The sequence below is a fragment of the Canis lupus genome, chromosome 11, assembly GCF_048164855.1.
Source record: "Canis lupus baileyi chromosome 11, mCanLup2.hap1, whole genome shotgun sequence".
NCBI classification, from domain to species: Eukaryota; Metazoa; Chordata; class Mammalia; order Carnivora; family Canidae; genus Canis; species Canis lupus.
Window position 1 is genome coordinate 22262838 of NC_132848.1, and position 20990 is coordinate 22283827.

The 20990-nt window shown below is 61.7% G+C and overlaps 1 protein-coding gene across 3 annotated transcripts in view; it reads right to left on the reverse strand.

Annotated features, from left to right (window-relative positions):
• Positions 1–20990, reverse strand: part of GRAMD4 (GRAM domain containing 4) — a 73678-nt gene that overhangs the window by 35569 nt on the left and 17119 nt on the right. For 2 of the 3 annotated variants that reach the window (XR_012039063.1, XM_072843505.1), the window contains exon 2: positions 3024–3234. Coding sequence is in view for 2 of the 3 variants with exons in the window: in XM_072843505.1 (XP_072699606.1) it covers positions 3024–3234 (211 nt within the window). In the remaining variant the exon portion in view is untranslated. Of the gene's footprint in view, positions 1–3023; positions 3235–8362; positions 8385–20990 lie in introns of those variants that run through there. The other variant, XM_072843507.1, reaches the window with a different exon arrangement.

Sequence of the window (20990 nt, forward strand, 5' to 3'; positions counted from 1 at the left end):
TCAGCTCCTCTGGCTCCCAGGGTGCGAGTTCCCGTGTCTACCTGCAGCCCCCGGGGGCCGGGCAGCCGTGGGCACAGGGACCGGGGGTGTGGGGTGGAAGGCAGGGTAAGTCCATCTGGTCTGCCACAGGGAGGATGGTGCGTCTGGACCTCCCGCCTGCATTGGGCTGAGCCTTCCCCTGCCCACCACACACCACGATGGCCAAGGTGGTGGCCACACAGCAGAGGGCAGAGCTGGCCAGGAAAGGCGGCTCTACACAGACGCGGAGGCAGGATGCTCAACTCCACTAGGTCTGCCTGCATCTCCCCAAAGCGAGCAGGATGCTCCCCAGGTCGCAGGACCACGTCTGAATGCACAAACCCAGGTCCTCAAAGGCTGCGGTACAGCATGATGGAACGACGTCCATCCGGGACTTGCTCCAGGGCTCCAGGAATCGCCACAGGGCCCCTCAGGGCCCTGGGTGGACTCTGCTAACAGCAGCTCGGAGCTGGAGCCTGGTGGACCGCGGGGTGGGGAGGAGCCGCTCCGGGGGCCTGACCAGCTGGCAGGGAGCACCGGGGGGCACGCTGAAGCTCCTGGAGCGCGATGCTGAGCTGGGGCCTGGGGGTCTGGACTGGGGTCCTGCCTAGCAAACCCCAAGGCTGCAGTGCCACCGCCATGAAACCAGGAAAGCGGGCTGGGCCACTTCTTCCTGCTTCCTTAGAATGGTGGCCTCCAGCTCCCCACCTCTCAATCTACCCCGCGGCCCCAGGGGCAGGGCCTCGGCTCCTGGAGCAGTCTGCCCCCCATCTCCCAGGGGCCACAGGGTCTCCCATCTGCCCCCAACTCCAGGCTCTGGTCCCACCCCTGTCTCGCCTCTCCTGCCTGGGCTGTCACCGACCACCTGGTTGGCCTTGCCATCCCGTCCCCATCCCCAGTGCCCCCCGCCCTGGCCACACCCTGACGCTGGACATCATCCCTAAGTGCTGCACCCTCCCCCCCTGCACACCCACCTCTTGGGCCTCCTCAAGCCTGTCTGCCGGCCCAGGACCCTCCCCTGCCCACGCCCTTCCCCTCAACCACTGCTTCCACTTATCGCCTCCCCCCGGGACACACCGTGAGCCCAGCCAGGTGTGAAAGGACAAGTACTATGGGGTCCTCTCCTATGAGGTCCCTGGAGGAGCTGATCCAGAGATGAGAGTAGATGGTAGGCGCCAGGGGCTGGGGGCTGGGAGCTGGGGGTGGGGGTGGGTGTCAGTGTTAATGGGGATGGGATTTCCATCTGGGGTGATGAAGTTCTGGCCACAGATGGGGGTGATGGCTGCACAACACCGTAAGCACACTGAATGCCGCTGCGCTGTACCCATAACCGTGGTCCAAACAGTGAGTTTCAGGTATGTTTTACCACAATAAAAAATAAATAAGTAAAGTGCAAAGAACAAAGCCTGAGCAAAAAGATGACCAGTCTCCCTCACAGCAACAACCACAAATCAGAGCCACTCTCTTCACCCCTCGAGCTGGCAGTGGGACGGTGGCAGGTGCGGGACGTGAGCTGGGAGGACAAGCAGGGAGAGGCTAACGCATCGACGGCACATCCCAGCGCCCCCACCGCGGAGGAGCCTGGTGGGCCCTGCTCACACAGCCCCGTGTCCACCACCACTCAACCTCCCCGCAGCCTTAGACCCGACCTCAAAGTGGGGCACAGGCAGGGCCCTGCAGACCCTCTGCTCTGCCAGCCGTCATCTCCACACAGAGGACTGCACTCCAGGGCACATCCAGGTCTCTACTGGCACAGCACCCAGAGCAAGGCACCTACTGCTGAGTCCTGGCTGGGTGGACAGACGGAGCAGAGGAGTCCTCTGCAGGATCCCTGTCACGCCCCATGGTGAGCTCAGACCCTCACGGAGGGATTCCTGCTGCTGAGATGCCACGGCACCCTGGGCCCAGAGACCACCACGGGAGGGCCGTGGCTCACGGTGCCTGGGCTGGCAGCGGCCAGGATGGGGAAGACACCACTTTCCTTGCAAGACAAGCCCGTGGTGCTCTGCAACAAACGGGCACCGAGAGACCCAGTGGCGGGGCCCTGGACCCCCCAACGGACCCCGAGGCTGGAGGACCAGCCCACCTGTGCCAGGGGACAGCGGCCAATGGCCAGCCAGGTTCCCCGCCCGGCTCTGCAGCGCCTGACCCACCCGATCGGGCAGCCCGGCTCCTAGGAGGCAGTGCCTGTAAATTATTCATTCCTGCCAGGAGCACACTCGTAGTCCCCATTCTGTTCTAAGGCATTAATAATATAAGGAGCCAGAGAAGGCGAGCACGCACAGACCACACCTGGGAAGGAAAGCTGCTCGGATGCTCGGAGAAGACACCGAGGGGCCGCCCACCTTGGCCACGCTCACAGGGCAGGAGGGCTCGGGGCTTCTTCACTGGCAAAGGGGAAGACTCAGGCGCTGTGCCCACGATGGGCGAGTGCCCCAATCACACCAGGCCGGAGAGCCCGCCTCGCCCCTGCCCCACTCCCAGCCGACGAGGCACCAGCTTCCAGAAGGCAGGGCCCCCTCAAGCTGGGTTCCTGCCGCAGCCATGCGGCCCAGTGGAGGTGTTCAGAGCATCCTTGCTGCCCCGTTAAAGACGCCCCGTGGACCAGCCCACAGTGGCCAGCTCTGTCTCCTCATGGGACGGCACAGGCCCAGCCTGGGCTCAGCCAGCTGCCAGGGGGCAAGGATGTCAGGCTGGGGTCCCTGCGTCACTTCCACACAAGAAGTCTGTCAACCACCCAGGAAATGGGTGAGGAAGGAAATCCCACAGCTGGACAGACCCGCGGTTTGGGCAAAGCTGCCCAATCCTTGATTGGGGGGACGAGCAGCTGCCCGTGAGGTCCGGAGGGGAGCAAGACCAGCACAGAGGGGAAGCCGGGGCAGGCAGGACAGGCCTGCCAACTCCATGCTCGGCTCGGCCATCTGAGGATGAAGGACGGCCCCTCGCCCCACGCCGCGGGACCCGGGGCCGAGGCCGGGCAGGGGAGGCCCGCATGGAGTACTCACAGGGTCCCTCAGCTCCTCGCTGTCCCGGGGCGAGGTCCGAGGTATTTTCAGGGGTACTTCATCCCCGCATTCGGTGTCCGAGGCATTTGGAGACTCTGCTAGATCGAGGAAGTCATCTCTCTTGTGACCTCTGAACCTGATTTTGTCCAGCCTCCTTAGCATGTTCAGCACTGAGCCCCTCTGCTTTACCTTAACATGACGGTCGGGGTCCCTGCAAGAGAAGAGAGGAGGAGGCTCGATCACTCACCCACACAGCACACCCACCAGCCTGAGCACACCCTCGGTCCTGTTCCCACGCCCTGCCCACGGCTCCCACCTTGCACCCACAAGCCACCAGCCTGGGCCCCTCCACCACTCTGACTCAGCTGGCCAGGTTCCCACCCCCGCCCCTGCCCCTGCCCCTGATCAAAGTGCCCCACCCCCCCTCCGTGGGCCCCACAAGGCAGAAGGAAGCCGAGGCTCTCAGCAGGACCTTCCCAGCCATAGAGACAGCCAGGCTGGTGCACAGGGAGGCCAGAGACCCTGGGAAAAGCTAGGGTAGAAATGCTTCAAAGAAAAGAGGAGGGCTGACCGCTCCTCAGAGGCCCTCCTCACCAGCCAACCATCAGGGACACGGTCAAAGCTGTAGCTATGCATGCTGCCCAGAAACCGCTGGAATGCTCAGCGTTAGTGTCTCAGCAAAGCCCTGGCTTTGCGTCCCCTGACTCGGCCTGGTCCCTGCTCCCTGGGACACGATCCAAGCAGCTCTGTCTCCCTAAAGCACCTTCCTGCTTGCCTGGGCAGCCCTCCCTGGCTTGCTGAGGTCTTCCACACACGGGCTGGTTCAGAGCCCAGGGCTTGCCCACCTCCGTCCCCTCCAGCCTGGAACCACCACAGCAAAGATCCAGTGTGGGGGTCACACTGGGGGGGAGGGCACGTGTGCATTGAAACTCGAATGCCCACCCGGAGCTGTAGCAGGGTGCCCCACGTCTCTGTGGGAGAGGCAAGCCGGCCCCCCAAAGCCCCCATGGGCAGAGTATGAGGGGCTTGTCTGCATGTCCAGCCAACCTCACTCTGAAGCCCCCAGCAGAAGCCACAAACCCCAACCCGAGTCCCAGTCACACAAGTCCTGGACCAGGGCTGCCAGGTCGGGGGCCTCCCACCAGCCCCAGCCCCCCAGCTTCTGCACGAGGCCCTGAGTCCCCTGCAGGAGGTAGGGGTCCCCAGACACAACTGGGCTCAGAGCCTGCTCTGCTGCTCACCACTCTTCTGGGCCTCGGCTTCCGCCTCTCGAGGAATAATGCGAGTGAGGCCACCGTGTTCTGGGAGCTCTAGATGACGCACACGGGCCCCCATACACACACCAGCATCTCCGTGCAAGGCAGGCAGGGCAGGGCCTACCCAAGATGGAATCCATCCATTTGGCCCCAGCTGTCCCAGTTGGGGAATCTCACGGAGAACCACAAAGGCAGGGAAACCACTTCCTGTTTGGGACCACACGGGCACAACAACCCTCAAAGGATGCTTAAATCACGGCCCAGGGTGTCTGCCTCCACCCTGCAAGGGCCCTCCGCTCCCCCAGCAACTTCTCCCGCCCTTCGTGGCAATGCCAACAGTGGGGCTCGCAAGAGTCTGAGCGGAATGGGCCAGAACTCGCTTTGGTCTGAGAAACAGCGGGGGCGCACAGTATGTGGAGAAGGGGGCCCCATGGTCTCCTGGGCCAGGTGCTCCTCGGAGCTCGCTTGGAACACTACAAGGTGGCCTGGTACGGCCCTACTGGCAAAAACCACAGGGCAGGGGATCCCTGGGTGGCTCAGTGGTTTCGCGCCTGCCTTTGGCCCAGGGCGCGATCCTGGAGTCCAGGGATGGAGTCCCGCATCAGGCTCCCTGCATGGAGCCTGCTTCTCCCTCTGCCTGTGTCTCTGCCTCTCTCTCTCTCTGTAACTATCATAAATACATAAAAATTAAAAATATATATATATTAAAAAAAAAAAAACACAGGGCACCCAATGCCCCCAGGAGCCAGGAGAGCCCAGAAGTGCATGATGCTGGAGGGAGGGAGGGGGCTGGGGGGCCGTGGGCAGGCGTGGAAGGCCGTGGAGGGTGGTGGGGGGCCACAGGGAGCTAGGGCAGCCATGGAGGGTTGTGGGGGGCCAAGGTGGTCGTGGACAGCCATGGGGGGCCGTGGGCAGCCAGGACAGCAAGCTGCTTGCATGTGGGTGGGGGCGCAGGCCGGCCACCTGGAAAAACAGCTGCTGTGAGCTCCACATAGATGAAATGGGGAAGTATATTTAAAAGAAAAGAAAAGAAAAGAAACCCAAAGAAAAGAGAACTGTGCTGACCAAGTCCCTAGAGACGGGGTAACGGTCTGTAAAGAAAAATGACAAAAATAATCACAGAGTCAAAGAGTCCAACAGTCAAGTGGACAAAAGCAAATTTTCATTTGTTTTTCCTTTTTACAGATTTATTTCTTTGAGAGAAGAGCTAGAGAGAGCCCGAGCAGGGGGGAAGAGCAGAGAGTGAGGGGGAAGCAGGCTCCCTGCTGATCAGGGAGCCTGACGCGGGACTCGATCCCAGGACCCCAGGATCACGGCCTGAGCCGAAGGCAGACGCCCAACCGACTGGACCACCAGGTGCCCCCAAATTTCCACTTGTTAAAAAAAAACACCGCAGTGCACCCAGGAACAGGTGTGGCCAACACGATACACGAAAGACAAGCATCCCCCCTCTGCGACCGCTCAGATAAACGGGCAAAAGCTACAGGACCTGGTACACAGACGGGCGAATTCCCGGAGCAGAGGAATTCACAGCCAGAGGAAATCTACCCACCACTGAGCAAAAACCTCCAACTTCCCTAAATAGGAAACACACGCCAGTCCATGTGGCAGGAGGCGGCAGGAACTGTGAACACGGAGACGCCCTCAGAGCCAGCGATGCTGCCTCTTGAGAGCGAACCCAGCACGTGGGGAGTGTCTCGCCCCCTCGGCGACAGGTGACCCAGCAGCATGCCACCACCCGGCCGCCCCCACGCCCAGGCACGGCGTGCTGGAACGTCACACGGCCCGCACACAGGAGGCCGGCCCCGAAAGACCAAGGCCGCCACTGGGCCCCGTTACGGCAAACAGGTGTCTAAAGAGACCAGAGGTGACAGGAGCTTGCGTGGGGTGCTCTGCAAAACTCTCTCCAGACGTCCCATGACGCGTTCCTACCGCGTCTTAAACCACAAAAATAAAAGACTGGGTACGGGAAGTGCAGCAATGTAAAACCTATTTCCTTTCATTTTCAGAAAGACCCGAGGGATCCCTCGGCATCCGGCCTCAGAGGAAAGCAGGGCGGAGGGGACGGGCCAGGCAGGGACCACGGCTGGGGCGCAGGGACACCTGGCTGACGTGTGCCCGGAGGAAAGGGCTCAGGGCTGGCCTCGCGCTGGCCAAGCTAGGTGCCTCTTGCACGGCTCTGGTTGGGTGGGTTCTCGCCATTCGGGATTCTCGACGGTCCCCGGGCCGGGGCCGCCCTCCTCCCCAGTTCAGCTCCAGCAAGCAAATGAGGTGCCAGCACACGGAGGGAGGACAAAGCACCGAGTGTCCAGCCTGGCACCATCGGAAGGCAGTGCACGCCCCGGGCCCGGCCCCACACACTCGGCTAGCCAGGGGCCGTCCTTCCAACCCTGGGCTCCCCGGGCAGGCTCCTCACGTGAGCCCGGGGGAGGGGGGTGTCCACCGGAGCAAGGAGCTCCCCGGGGCCCGTCCCTGTCCCCCTGCTCCTCCAGGCTCCTTGGGCCCCCCAAGAGGATGGCCCTCCACACTGCTGTCAGATCAGGACCAGACCCACGACTCCACCCCTGCCCAGGGACGGGTCCAGGCTGTAAAGGGGGCCACGGTGCACCCCTGTGCTGGCTGCAGCATGGCTCAGCCCCAGAACTACCACACCTCAATTACATCTGTAAAGTCTCTAAGTAAGGTCATGTTCACAAAATCCGGGGGGGGGGAGGGGTGCATTCAGGGAGGACGCACCCTTTGACCCGGTTCACCCCCTTCCACCAGCTGTCAGATGTAGATGGAGGACCGGTATGGCCCACTGTCTTGGACACGGAGGAGGCCGGGTCTCAGATGCTGAGTGTGACCCAGAGCCAAGCATTCCACACGGAGCCACTCAACAGTGGGCGCCCCTCGACAAATGTCACCTGTACCCTGCACTCTGGCAGCCGCTGCTCTGCGTCCCCCAGCCCCCCCCAGATGCCCCCCAGAGCCGTGCGTCCCCTCTGCAGTCTCCCACCCCCTCAGATGCCCCCCCAGAGCCGTGCATCCCCCAGCTCCCCCCACATACCCCCCCAGAGCTGTGCATTCCCCCTCTACAGCCTCCCACTCCCTCAGATGCCCCCCAAAGCCGTGCATCCCCCTGCACCCCCCAGATGCTTCCCCAGAGCTGTGCATTCCCTCTACAGCCCCCCACCCCCTCAGATGCCCCCCAGAGCCGTGCATCCCCCAGCCCCCCCACATGACCCCCAGAGCTGTGCATCCCCTCTACAGTCCCCCACTCCCTCAGATGCCCCCCAGAGCCATGCATCCCCCAGCCCCTCCCAAATGCCCCCCCTGGAGCCGTGCATCTCCAGCCCCACCCACTTGTCCCCCCCAGAGCTGTGCATCCCCTCTACAGCCCCCCACATCCCCCAGCCCCTACCCCAGCCCCCCAGAGCCGTGCATCCCCCAGGCCCCCCAGATGCCCCCCAGAGCCGTGCATCCCCTCTACAGCCTCCCACATCCCCCAGCCCCTCCCAAATGCCCCCCTGGAGCCATACATCCCCAGCCCCTCCCCACTTGCCCTCCCCAGAGTTGTGCATCTCCCAGTCTCCCCCAGATGCCCCTCTGGAGCTGTGCATCCCCTCTACAGCCCCCCACCCCCTCAGATGCTCCCCAGAGCTATGCATCCCCCTGCACCTCCCCGGGGCCATGCATCCCCTCTACAGCCCCCCATCCCCTCAGAAGCCCCCCAGAGCCGTGCATCCCCCAGCCCCCCCACTTGCCCCCCAAAGCCATGCATCCCCTCTACAGCCCCCCACCCCCTCAGATGCCCCCCAGAGCCATGCATCTCCCTGCACCCCCCAGATGCCCCCCCAGGGCCATGCATCCCCTCTACAGCCCCCCACCCCCTCAGAAGCCCCCCAGAGCCGTGCATCCCCCAGCCCCCCCCCCAGAGCCGGTGTCCCCTCTGCAGCCCCCTCCCAGGCCCAGCCCAGGCAGCTCCAGTAAGCGTCCCTCCCACCACCCCCCCCACCACCGCCACCCCAGGTAACCCAGGCGCTCAGCAGGATCTGCTGCCACCAGGCCCCGCGGGCCTCGGAGGGAGCACCCTCCCTGTACCTCCGGCAGAAGCGGACGCGCGGGCACAGGAACCCCGGCTGCGGCTACCCCAGACCCACTCGGCGCGGGGGCATTCCGCAAGGACCTTTAACCGCCTGCCACAGGGAGCGGGCGAGACGGGACGGGCAGGGTGAGGGGCACCCGGTGCCGCGGCGCAGGATGGTGGGGCTCGCCCGGCTCCAGGCAGCACCCGCCGGGCTCCACGTCCTCTGCACACAGGGCTGCGTCCAGCAGAACTGGCCCGGGACACAAAGCATGCTGCTCTGGAAACCCGCTCAATGGTTTCTGGACACACAAAGGCGGCAGTGTCTAGGGAAGCTGGACTTGGAAACCACAAAGGACTTTATTTCCCTTCCCAGCCAAGATTTTTAAAAGAGTGGTTCCTGGTCTCTGGCGCTTGCCGGGTCCCAGCCAATCTCCCTCCAGGCATGCTGCTGCCCGGCCGGGCCTCGTCCCGGGTTAGATAGTGGCTCTCCCGCTGATCCGAGGACGAACGGTGCTCACTTTCCCACAGGACGCAGCCCCGTCCCACCTTATCCCCGGGGAGTCCAGCTGCGAGCCGTGCGCCTCCCCCCGGCTTCAAGCCAGTCCCAGGGACCGCCTGGCCCTCTGCCATAGCTCCATCCTGGAAGACAGCCCCAGACCCCGCGGCCGGAGTGGCCTGGGCCGGCACCGGTGGGTTTGGAGGCTTTGCAGGGGGGAGCAGGAGGGCCGGGGTGGGGTGCAGACTCAGGGGTCCTGACCAACACTCTAAGGACCCCCAGTGCGCACACGACTGCCGTCCGGCCCTGCAGAGCACTCCCTGGGAGCCGTCTGAGGCCAGAGACTGCTGAACCCGGCCCCGGCCCCATGCCAGGCTCACACCTGATGACCACAGGTTTCCCCACACACAAGGCTCATCCGGGAGCCACTTTCCTCATCCCAAATTCACCCCTCAGTCCTACTAGGCTGGGCACAGTCAGCGGGACCCCAGATGCTCAGGGCATCAATACTCAGAGGTCCTGCTGGCTTCCCTGGGAGCTCCGCTCTGGCTCCTCTGCTGCCTGCCTGCCGGACATGTCAGCTCGGTTCTGCTGGGCTGAGCGCGGACCTGGGATGGCACGTGTGCCCACCAGCTGCTCCAGCCACAGCCCTGGGAGGAGCCCTCCATCAGGCCTCACTCCACAGCCGCCCTCTGCACTCCAGGCCCCACACCGTCTGCCTCGGCACCCTGATCCCACACTCCTGTCCAGCTGGGCCTGGGGTGGGGGGCCCACAGCACCTCTCCGTGTCACAGGAAACCAGACCTTGTGGCATCCCACTGACAGCCCTGGCAGGGCGGCCCCAGCCCAGCCCTGCGGGTCCTCTGGCCACCACCTTTGTCCTGCTGCGGAGCCAACACCTCTGGTTCTGGGGTGTCTCTCATCCCAGATCCCAGAGCCTTTCTTTCCAAGTACCCACCTTAAAAGCCATCATCCCATTTGGTGTGGGGTCCTGAAATTCCAGGATCAGGATTTGCTTACGATTTGTGCCCACAGACCCCAAGGGCAGCGATGGCCCAGGTCTCCAGGTGATGCCCCAGCAGCCAATGGCCTCGGCAGGGCCGGCCTGTGCTGGGGTCACAGACCCTCATCCAGCAAACGAAGGAAAGATGCGCAAAGGTGGGGCCGCGCTGGCCGGACTCTCAGCGCCAGGAAATCCGGGGCCCTGCACCGGCTCCGGGCCACCAGGCCTCAGCTACAAAGAGCTGTCCTCCCATGGAGCCCGCAGACCAAAGGGCTGTCCACGGACTTAGCCCAGGAGCCCTGCTGGGGCTCGCAGTCCCGAAATCCATGAACACTTGTGAAAAACTTAACGCCAAGTTTTCACCAACCAGGGTGTTTCTCCGGGAAGAGGGAGGCCTGAATTTGTTTCCGTGGGCAAGTGCCCGCAGGGCTTGTCTGTCCCACAGAGGTCGGGCCAAAACCCTCCTCTGCACTGAGCCAGTGGAGGACCAATGCAGGCACAGGTCCTGCCAGCCCGGCGACCCTGACGATGGCCCGGTGGCCCTGGAGAGTAAGTCTGAGAGAACGCAAGAGCCAGGAGGACCCAGGGTGAGCTGCTACCCCCTTTTCTGTGACCTGGAGAGCCCGTGACCCTGCAGGGAGTGCAGAGATGCACACGAGACGGCTACTGCCAAGTGCACAGGCACACAGCTGCACGTGCGCTCTCACAAATGACAGAGCATCGCTGGAAAGCCGCCGTGTGGCCGGCGCCGCTCATGGACCCTCTGAGTCTCCCGGGACACCCCCTCCCTTGCCCACCGCGGCCACAAGTGGCAAACAGGTGTGGTTCACACAGGAATGCCGGCTGATAATTTTGTCTACGCTGACAAGACAGGCAAAGGTGGGGATCCCTGGGTGGCGCAGCGGTTTGGCGCCTGCCTTTGGCCCAGGGCGCGATCCTGGAGACCCGGGATCAAATCCCACGTCGGGCTCCCGGTGCATGGAGCCTGCTTCTCCCTCTGCCTGTGTCTCTGCCTCTCTCTCTTTCTCTCTGTGTGACTATCATAAATAAATAAAAATTTTAAAAAGTAAAAATAAAAAAAATAAAAATAAAAATAAAAATAAAAATAAAAATAAAAGACAGGCAAAGAAAAAAAAAAAAAAGACAGGCAAAGGTGCAATGGGAGGCCCGCACGGGAGCCCTACTCGGTGGCCTCGGACACGGGGACGTCCCTGCCCAACGACAGGACAGCTGCCTGGCAGCGGAACACTTCCTCGGGCTTTCTGCGCTGCTCACAGTGAGGGGCTACGCACGTCACCTGGGCCTCGGCGGTTTCTCCATCACTTTATGAAACCGAGACAACCAACAAAGTGAGAAGTGAGGCCCTGATCGGTGGCACTTAGCCATGTCTGTGGCGGGGCTGCTCCCAGCAGGGCCATCGTCAAGCCGCCAACATGACGTGCCGGCACGAGCGCAGCTGGGGCCGATGCCGCGGCCACCATGGCCCAGGATTTCCACCCTCCAGATGCGACAGTCGCATACCACCTGGGGACCAGACCGGCTCATAAAACTAGTGACACAATTCACACTTTCAATGGATTTCAATGGAATACCTTTGCTTAGAATCCATCCAAGTTTATAGACTTATTTCCATTAACGGCCAGCTCCCCACCTCCCCGCAAACGTTAGCGAAGGTGCTGCGAGCTGGCGTGAGCTCCGTACACCTGTCCGGCCCCCCACGCTGGGCCTGGCCGCAGCCGCACAGCAATGGGGCTCAGGAAACATCAGGAAGCTCAGGGCTCCCACCCACCCTTGTTCCGCCACGGGGCTCAGGGACAGAGGCTCATGTGAAACAGGAACAAAGGTCAAAATGCAAGGGGACCCAAAACCAAGGGGACCCAAGGCCATCCTGGAAGGTGGGACCAAGACAGTGCGCCCACTGCGCAGGAAGGGGGGTGCCCGAGGGACACACCGCCCCTGAGCACCTGAGGCCGGGGTGCAGCCAGACTCAGCCCACACCCTCACCACTGCAGTCCCCTCGGGTCCCCAGAGGAGGTACCCAGACCCCCCAGGGCCCGGGACCCCGCCAGCTGGTTCCTGCTGTCTGAGGCACTCCCAGCCACCGGGTGGCCACCCCACTCTTCCCACCTCCGGTGCAGCACCACCCGCCCAGCCAGCCACGCTGCTCCCCCGCTCCATAAGGTCACCCTCCCTTGGGCGTCCTGAGTCAAGATCATCCGTCACACCAACCACAGCTGAGGGGGCGCAGTCAAGGGGGGCGGTTCCCACCGTCTACGCGGCCCGAGAGCCCAGGGCAGGACGCCACCCGCGATGCTGTGTGACCTTGGGTGGGTTCCCCGCTGTCCCCTGCGCCCGGCCTCTGGTTCTGAAAGTCCCTCCTCGGAGGGCTGCTGGGGATCATATCCGGTCGTGCGTGGAAGGACCCCGCCTGGTGAGCAGCAGCAAGGAGGCCAAACCCCAGATCCTACTTTTCCAAAACCACATTTCACAAATGTCACTAACCCTGCACTGCTGTCATTTCACCTGTGGTGATGCTGCTGCTTGATTGATGGGAGAAGCCAAGGCAGGAGGGTCCAGGACACCGGAGCCCCCCCTCCCCAAACAACAGCCATGAGCAGCTTCCAACCCCCCACAGGCAGGAAAGGCGGGCAGGCAGGGAAAGCAAGGACCACAGGGCCCGACTCACCAAGGGACGGGGCAGGCCGGAGCCTGGGGCGGGCGGCTCAGACAGGGTGCAGCCCTAGCCAGCGCCCCATCGCCAAGGCTCAGCCCACCACTCGCCGCCACCGGGCCATGCCCTCTAACCCCAGCTGGCGACCTGCCCCAGGGATCAACAGCGGGGCTATGGAGGCAGGCCACCCGGGGCAAGCCCAGCCCTCCTGCTCCTAAAGTGGTGATAAGAGCCGCACCCAGCACCCCGCACAGGTGTGAGCCGGGCCCACCTGAGGACCCGCCTCCAGGCATCTGAGCCTCAGCCCAGACACATGTCACACAGGACCCGGAATGGAAGCCCAGGTGGGGCTGGCCACACCTGCTGTGGAGAGTTCACAGGGCCCCGACCTAGGGAGGACAAACCCCGGCACCGTGCTTTCACTGGCTCCGGGCCTCCTGTGCACCCCAAAATCTGTGCAGGGCCCCAGATCTCAGCCGGGACAGACAAGCTCCCCCGTCCCAGGTGCCATATGTCCCAGTCACAATGCTGAGAAGGAAGAAGTCCTGTTACACCAACTGACAGAAGGGGACACTGAGGCTCAGGGAAGCAGCAAAAGAGGGAAGTGGCACATCAGAAACAGAGGCCAACCTCACTGGACTCCAGAGCCTGCGCTTGCCCAAACCTCACACAGACTCAGCCATCCTACCCTCCCCAGCACATGCCTCTATTAATACCACCCTCACTGTGTGACGGCTCACAGGCCCCTCTGCCGAGGAGACGGAGCAGGAAGCCTGGCAGAGGGGCACATGGATGTTTATTTAAACAAAACGAAGCCAGCAAGAAAGCCCAATATTTAGGAGCAGGTACACAAACACCTCAGTGTCACATAAGCAAATAAAATAAGCTGCTAGAAACACATGCAAGCTCATTTCAATTTGTCTCCATCGCTCTTCACAACCAGGACCTGGGAAGATCCAGCCAATGAGACAGCTGGTAGGAAACACCTTCCAAATTCCGGGCGCTAGGCATGACTTCCTGCCATGGCCCTGGCCCAAGTTCCTGAAAGCAGCAAGGGGCGTGGCTTGCAGCTGTCTGAAAATAGCCTGTGCTGCAAACGTGGCTCGCCATCGAGATACGGCAACAGAGGGACGCCTGGGTGGCTCAGCGGGTGAGCATCTGCCTTTGGCTCAGGGCAGTGACCCCGGGGTTCTGGGATCAAGTCCCACATTGGGCTCCCCGCAGGGAGCCTGCTTCTCCCTCTGCCTGAGTCTCTGCCTCTCTGTGTCTCTCATAAATAAATAAATAAAAATTAAAGAAAAAAAAAAAGATACGGTGACAGACAACGTGCGGGGCCGGGTGAGCCTGTTCTGCAAGGGGCTTGGCGGGCACACGGCCTGTCCCAACGTGTCAACGCTGCCGTACCACAAAATGGGTGTGGCGGCTAAAACATTATTTACAGAAGCAGGTGGCAGGGGTAGGTTGGGCCTGTGGGCCATGCTCTGCTGCCCCTAGTCCTATGGTGACAGATGCTCAGTGGAACAAGAATGCTCTGAAAGAAAAAAAAAAAAAAAGAAAAAAAAAAAGAATGCTCTGAAAGGTCATGGTACACTAACGGGGAACCTGTGCCCTCGCTAAGCACTGGGGTCACCACCCCCCCAGTAGCCTGAGCATCACACCCGTGCGTGGGTCTCACTACCATCCCATCTTAGGGACAGGGTGAGGGGCCACAGGTGTCACCCAGGGCGAGGCTAGGGCAGCCCGGACAGTGTCTAGGCTCCCTGGGGCCGAAGGATCTCGGTGGGGGAAACCCGCACGACTCCATCCACCCAGGCCGTGTGCCAGGGGCCCCTCCCCACATCCCTCATCTCGTGTCTGAGGCAGGGAAGCCAGAAGGAGAGCCAGCTGTGAACAGCCCCCCCGTGGAAAGCACTGCCCACCTCGAAGGCCACCCCTCAGGTCTCATGGTACTGCCCCTTGCTCTGCAATGACAAAGCAGCACAATGAGAAAGCCCTCGTGACACAGGAGCTGGCCCCGGGCGCTGCCTCCCGCCTGCACACCCCAATCCATGCTACACGGCTGTGCACCGCCCCCTCCCCCACGAAGGCTCTCCAAGCACCACCGCCGACTGCCCCCTCCCCAGAGCACTCGGCTCCACCACTCCAGACCCAGCACAGCCGTCACCTGGTCACCTGGCTGTCACCTAGTCACCTGCCCATCACCTGGTCACCTGGTCACCTGGCCTTCACCTGGATATCACCTGCTTCTAGCCTGTCAGGGAAAGGTGGGTGAGGTGCACTTGAAAGACCTTCCAGGTTCCCAGGCAAATCCAGCACCAAGGTAAACACAGCTTTAAACGCCCCGAGGTGAGAAAGGCTTTTGTGTTTCTCCAAACCACCTGCCCGAGGCAACCTTGTTTTCCCAGATTTCTCTCTGCCCAGCTTAGCCCGGGGCTCCCCCAGGCCACTCCCCTGCAGACCAGGCCCTGGGATATTTATGGGATATTTATGGGCCCTCGTGAGGTGTCAAGCGCCGCAGGCCACGTCAAGCGCCGCAGGCCACAAGAGGTTTTCAGTGTTTAAGGTGGCACAGCCACACGGGGAGGAGAGGCGGACCCCACACTTCCTGCCCAGCAGGCCAAGAAAGGAATGCGGCCCAGGCTGGGACAAGCCTGCAGCAGCCTTCCCGCCACAGGCCTGTGCCACACAGCTCGTCCGGCGCCCGGATAACTGCCCAGCTCCAGGGTGGCTGCCACAGTGAGGTCTTTCCTCAGGCTGGCCTGGCAGCAGGTGGGCTCTGCAGGCCACACAAGCCAGCTGCGCGTTGGCTGCAGCACGCTGCCCTGGGGACCCGTGCCGCAGGGGTCGTGTGCAGGCGCTACCGAGGCCAGGGAGCAGGTCACACGCTGGGCTCTCAGGAGTCACAGCAACGAGCGAGTCGGTCACACGGCTGTTTAATGAGCACCTACTACATACCAGATGCAGTGGGTGCGGGAATGCAGAGGGGGCACAGCGACCCGTCGGGTGCTTCCTAACCACGGAAAGAGGAGCCGGGGGACTGGGGCACTGGATGCCACAGGCCAGGGAAGGCCACTCAGAGCTGCAGAAGCCCGCCTCGGGCTGCAGAGGAAGACACCCCAGGGAAAGGCAGCATTGGGCCTCACGGCAGGACAGGCAAAGGAAATGGGGGGGCGTGGGAAGCAGATTCGGGGGGAGGGGACTCGGGCAGAGGAGCCCCCGGGGGGTCTCTGCCTGCAGCAGCTGCACTGAGAGCCACGCGGACATGGGCCCATGGGCTTCCTGCCTTCCCGCCTCCCCCTCCGTCCCCACCTGCCGGCCTCTGGGAGGCTGGAGTCCTGGCTCCTGCACTCCTCATCTCAGGGCCAGGCCAGCAGTAGAGATTTCTTAAACATCAGGTGCTGTGTCTCTGGGGTCCCCCTTCCACACAGGGGTGGACACTGAGGTTCAGAGGGGCTCGCAGCCATGCCTGGGTGGAAGTCCTGTCACGGCTGCCCTGTCCCCCTGGCTGGGGAACCAGGCCACCAGGCTCAGGGCTGTGCCTTCATCAGATTCCCAAGTAAACACTTGGCCTGATTTCCAGCACCAGAGCCAGAAAATAAACACCAGACTTCCAGAGGACTCAGCAATCCCACTTCTGGGGAGACACCTCGGGCTCAAAGAGATATGGATGGCTAGGTGGGTGGATGGATGGATGGATGGATGGATGGATGAACAAAACGTGGCCTATATGTACAACGGAGTATCATTCAGCCTCCAGAACGATGGGCATCCTGACACCTGCTACCACACGCTTGGACTGTGAGGACACCGCTCACGGCCAGTCCACTTCTACGGTTCCCAGGAATCACAGCGCAGACACAGAATAGATGGTGGGCGCCAGAGGCGGGAGGAAGGGGATGGAGAGTCAGTAGTCATCCATGCAGACGGAGTTCCATACAGTTCCAGTTCCAGACAGTTCTGGAGACAGATGGTCACGCACAAGAGAAACGTACCTAACACCACCAAGCTATACACTCAACGATGGTCACAAGGCTGTTTTATAGACCTTATCACATCTACACGGCCTGTTATATATATCATATTATGTATATCCCAACGCGGTTATATACAAACACACAAGGAGAGACACCCTGATCAAAGTCCCTAAGATAATCAATAAATCTAATGTGATTCCCCTAAAAAAATATAAAAAGATTTTAGAGAAAGCAAAACACACTAAGTCTAAGGTTTCTAAGAAAAAGTAAATAAACCAAATAACTTGGAAAATTCTGGAAATCAAGAGTGATGAGGAGTGAGCCCCACCAGGTAACAGAACATGCCACAGCCACGGCCGTTCTGCATGCGTGGGGACGGTGTGTGAACAGGCAGCGGGGCCGCAGAACAAACCAGAATGTACTGAAGCCGACCCAGACCCAGACCCAGGCTCCACTGGGATCAGAATGGCTTTTCCCATCAGAGGGGAAGAGACACACTGGGGATATCCGGGTAGTGGTGCGGAACAAGGGGGCGTTGGAGCCGCACCTCACACCTTCCCCAGAGAACAGTGGAAGCAGCCCGGGGGCCAGAGGAGAGCATCCGGGACCCCAGGACTGGGCCGGGCCTTCCCAAGCCAGGCATGAAGCACGGCAAGAACACAGATCACATTCAAAACACATTCCTGCAAGGCAATAACCTCCATCAGGAGTCAAACAAATGATAATCTAGGAAAAAATGTTTGCAGCACGTAATACGAAGGATTAATTTGTCTGACGTTCATAAACAGCCCAGTAGAAAAACAGGCAAAAGATGCAGACAGCTCCCAGAAAAGGCAAACAAACAGTTCTTAAAAACATATGGAAAGACAATTAATCTTCACGTATAAAGACAGAAAATCAGATCAAGATTCATCGAGAAATCCTTTTCCCTAACAGACAGACAAACAAACACGCAGCACGTGGGCGTGAGGACAAGGGAGCAGGGTCCCCTGCTTGGAGAGGGTGCACGGGGCTGTTTTGCAACATCCAGTAACGGTACAATTTCATTTCCAGGAACCTCTCACACTTGCAAAACGATGCGCGGGCAGGTCATTTCACTGCCGCGCTGTTTTTGTAACAGCAAGAAGAGGCTGGCGCACCCTCGTGTCCACCCGAGGGGGCAGCTGCAGATGGGGGCCCCCAGGGTCTGAACGAGAAGTGAGGACCCTCCCCACACACACCCTGCTGGAGAACTCGCAGCCTGTCAGTGTGCAAGCCAGCAGCCCTGGGGCACCAGGGAGAAGGGGGGAGGGGAGGAGGGGGAGGAAGGGGGAGGGGAAGGGAGGCAGGGCAGGGGGAGGCCAGGAGGGGAAGAGTGGGGAGGGAGGGGAGGAGGGAGGAAGGAGGGGGAGGGGAAAGGGCACTGGAGTCCCATCCCAAGCTTCAGCCTCTCCTGAATCCTGAACCTGCTGACTGTTCCACAGCAAACTAAGTTTCAAAACTAAATGTTTTATTTTATTTTTATATTTTTAGAAATTATTTATTTATTCATGAGACACAGAGAGAGAGGCAGAGACACAGGCAGAAGGAGAAGCAGGCTCCATGCAGGGAGCCCGACGCAGGACTTGATCCCGGGACTCCAGGATCACGCCCTGGGCTGAAGGAGAGGCTCAACCACTGAGCCACCCGGGCGTCCCAAAACTAAATGTTTTAAATAAAAGATAAGAATTTTAAATAAAACCAAAAAAATGAGAAGGACCTTCATTCACCACTTCAGGGAAATCTCTCCTGAGGCCAAGCCAGCGGTTCTCAGGGTGTGGCCCAGGAACCCCTCAGGGGACCCACAAGATCCAAACTAAGGCGTCCCGTGGTTTCCCACGCTCGCTGTCACGCCACAGGGGACGGGCGCACTGGTGACCTTGCTGTGCCCCGTCACAGCCCCTCGGCCGCAGCTGCCAGCGCTGCTCCCTCACTAATTTCTTTTTTAGCAGGGGGCAGGGGATGGTGATTTTTTTTTTTTATTTAAATAAAACCATGCCATTTACATATACCTGTGATGGGCTTCTAGTTGGCAGTTTTTCACAACTTAATAAATACTCTTAAGTGTCTTAGTTTTACTTTGTAATCCAACCCACACAAACAAGGGCCTTCCGGTGACCTCATTAACCAAAGATTATAAAAGGTTCTGAGACCAGACGGCCTCCCCAGTGACCCCGGAGAAGGGGTGCGGGGACAGGCCAGTGGGCCCCCGACGCCACCGCCCCCTCCAGAAGCTGTGTCCACAGGCACCACTGGAGTGGACCAGGGCGGGGGGGCAGCAGGCCTGGGGGACGGGGGGCTGTGAGAGGGGGGCAGGGCCCGGGCACCGCGTGCTGGGGTCACCACGGGTCCAAGAGGAACCTCGAGGGGCAGGATAGAATGCCCTCCCCTCAGGGACGCAGACTGAGCCCAGAGCCGGGGGCGAGATGGAGGCAAGCCGCGTCCCTGGCCAGGCCCGCAGATACACCTCTCCCCTTGTCCCTCACCCCTTGGGGTTCAGGCTGGAGGCGGTCCCAAGCACACAACCTTCCCCCACCCCATGTTTACAAGCATCCTCCCTGTCTCTGGGTACCATGCACCTTTCAGGGGCCACAGAAGCCTCCTCCTCCAGGAAGCCCTCCCTGACGTCCTCCTCCGAAGGGTCCCTCGGTCCAAGCCCACCCACCCCCACCCCCGCCCTGGGGCATCTGGGTGAGCATGCACACACCAGCCCGCCCCTGTGGGTCTCAACACCCTGCCCCACTCAGACTGCAGCCCAGCAGGCAAATGAAAGCGCTTTTGGTGACCAGACCGCGGCTCTGGAGCACACAGGGGCTGCCCCCCGGGGGACAGCCTGCCTGTGAACGCAGGTGGAGCAGAAGGAAGCGGGGACAGGGAAGGAAAGAAAGAGGTTGAAGGGGAAGCAGGGACACAGGTGTGAGCACCCCGGCCAGCAGCTCCGCCCCGAGCGGCAAAGGCCCCCATGCATCTGCAAGCCCGCGGCGGACAAGGCGACCCTGCACGTGACGGACACACTCCACAGTGACCTCACGCCCCGCACTGGGAGACAAGGACCGCGTGACACCTGCGGGTGGCTCACGAGCTGGCGGGCGCGCCCCGGAGACCCCAGCATCACGGCCGTGAGAAACCAGGCAGAGGACCGCGCATCCCGGGGGCCAGAGAAGAAAGGCTGTGGGGCTGAAGGGCCCCTCTCTGCGGGCCCCTCAACGGTTCTGCCACCAGCAACTTCCCGGGGCCTTTAGGGTCAGACGGGATGGGCGCTGGGTGCTCCCCCCTGGGCGCCCCTCCTCGCAGCTCCCCGGGAAGGCGGCGCTGGGGCAGCCGGGCTCTCCACAATCCCCCCCAAGAGGCGCCGCGGGGAAGAGGTCGCTCTGCCGCCAAGTGATTAAAACCCACACCTCGCCTTGACCCGCGCGGCGGAAGCTGTCAAACGGGGCTCATCTCCTTCCACGGAGAACCCAGGGGACACAGCCGGGGTGGGAAAAATCAATCCCCAGGAGCACGACCGTGAAACTCATGGCTCAGACTCTGAAAAGCCAACGGCCGTCCCCACACTCCATCACGACACACGCAGCCCCGCCATCCTGTCCCAGGCCTCGGGCCAGTGACCCAGGTTCTAAAACCTGACCCTCCCTGTGCCAGGGATTCTCCCTCAGTCACCCCACAAGGCAGTCAGCTCTGTCCCCACCCTAGCTCTGTGACAGCCAGCTCCCCAGACCCCAGCTCCCCAGACCCTGGGGCACAGCACATTCCGGCCCTTGGGGGGAGAGGGGCTGCTCACCTTCCCCTGGGCACCCCTGCACTCCTGTCCCTCACCCCATGGATCCTGTCCCCACCCACCGCTCCTGTCCCCCACCCCACTGCTCCTGTACCCCACCACTCCTGTCCCCCACCCCACGGATCCTGTCCCCACCCACCGCTCCTGTCCCCCACCCCACAGATCCTGTCCCCACCCACCGCTCCTGTCCCCCACCCCACGGATCCTGTCCCCACCCACCGCTCCTGTCCCCCACCCCACAGATCCTGTCCCCCACCCCACTGCTCCTGTCCCCCACCCCACAGATCCTGTCCCCACCCACCGCTCCTGTCCCCCACCCCACTGCTCCTGTCCCCCACCCCACAGATCCTGTCCCCACCCACCGCTCCTGTCCCCCACCCACCGCTCCTGTTCCCCACCCCACGGATCCTGTCCCCCACCCCACTGCTCCTGTCCCCCACCCCACTGCTCCTGTCCCCCACCGCTCCTGTCCCCCACCCCATGGATCCTGTCCCCCGCCCACCGGTCCTGTCTCTGCCCACGTCTCCTGTCCCCCACCCCACCCCATGGATCCTGTCCCCACCCACCGCTCCTGTCCCCTAGTCCCCCACCCCACGGATCCTGTCCCCCGCCCACTGCTCCTGTCCCCCCCCCACCCCACGGATCCTGTCCCTGCCCACTGCTCCTGTCCCCCCCCAAGGGATCCTGTCCCCACCCACTGCT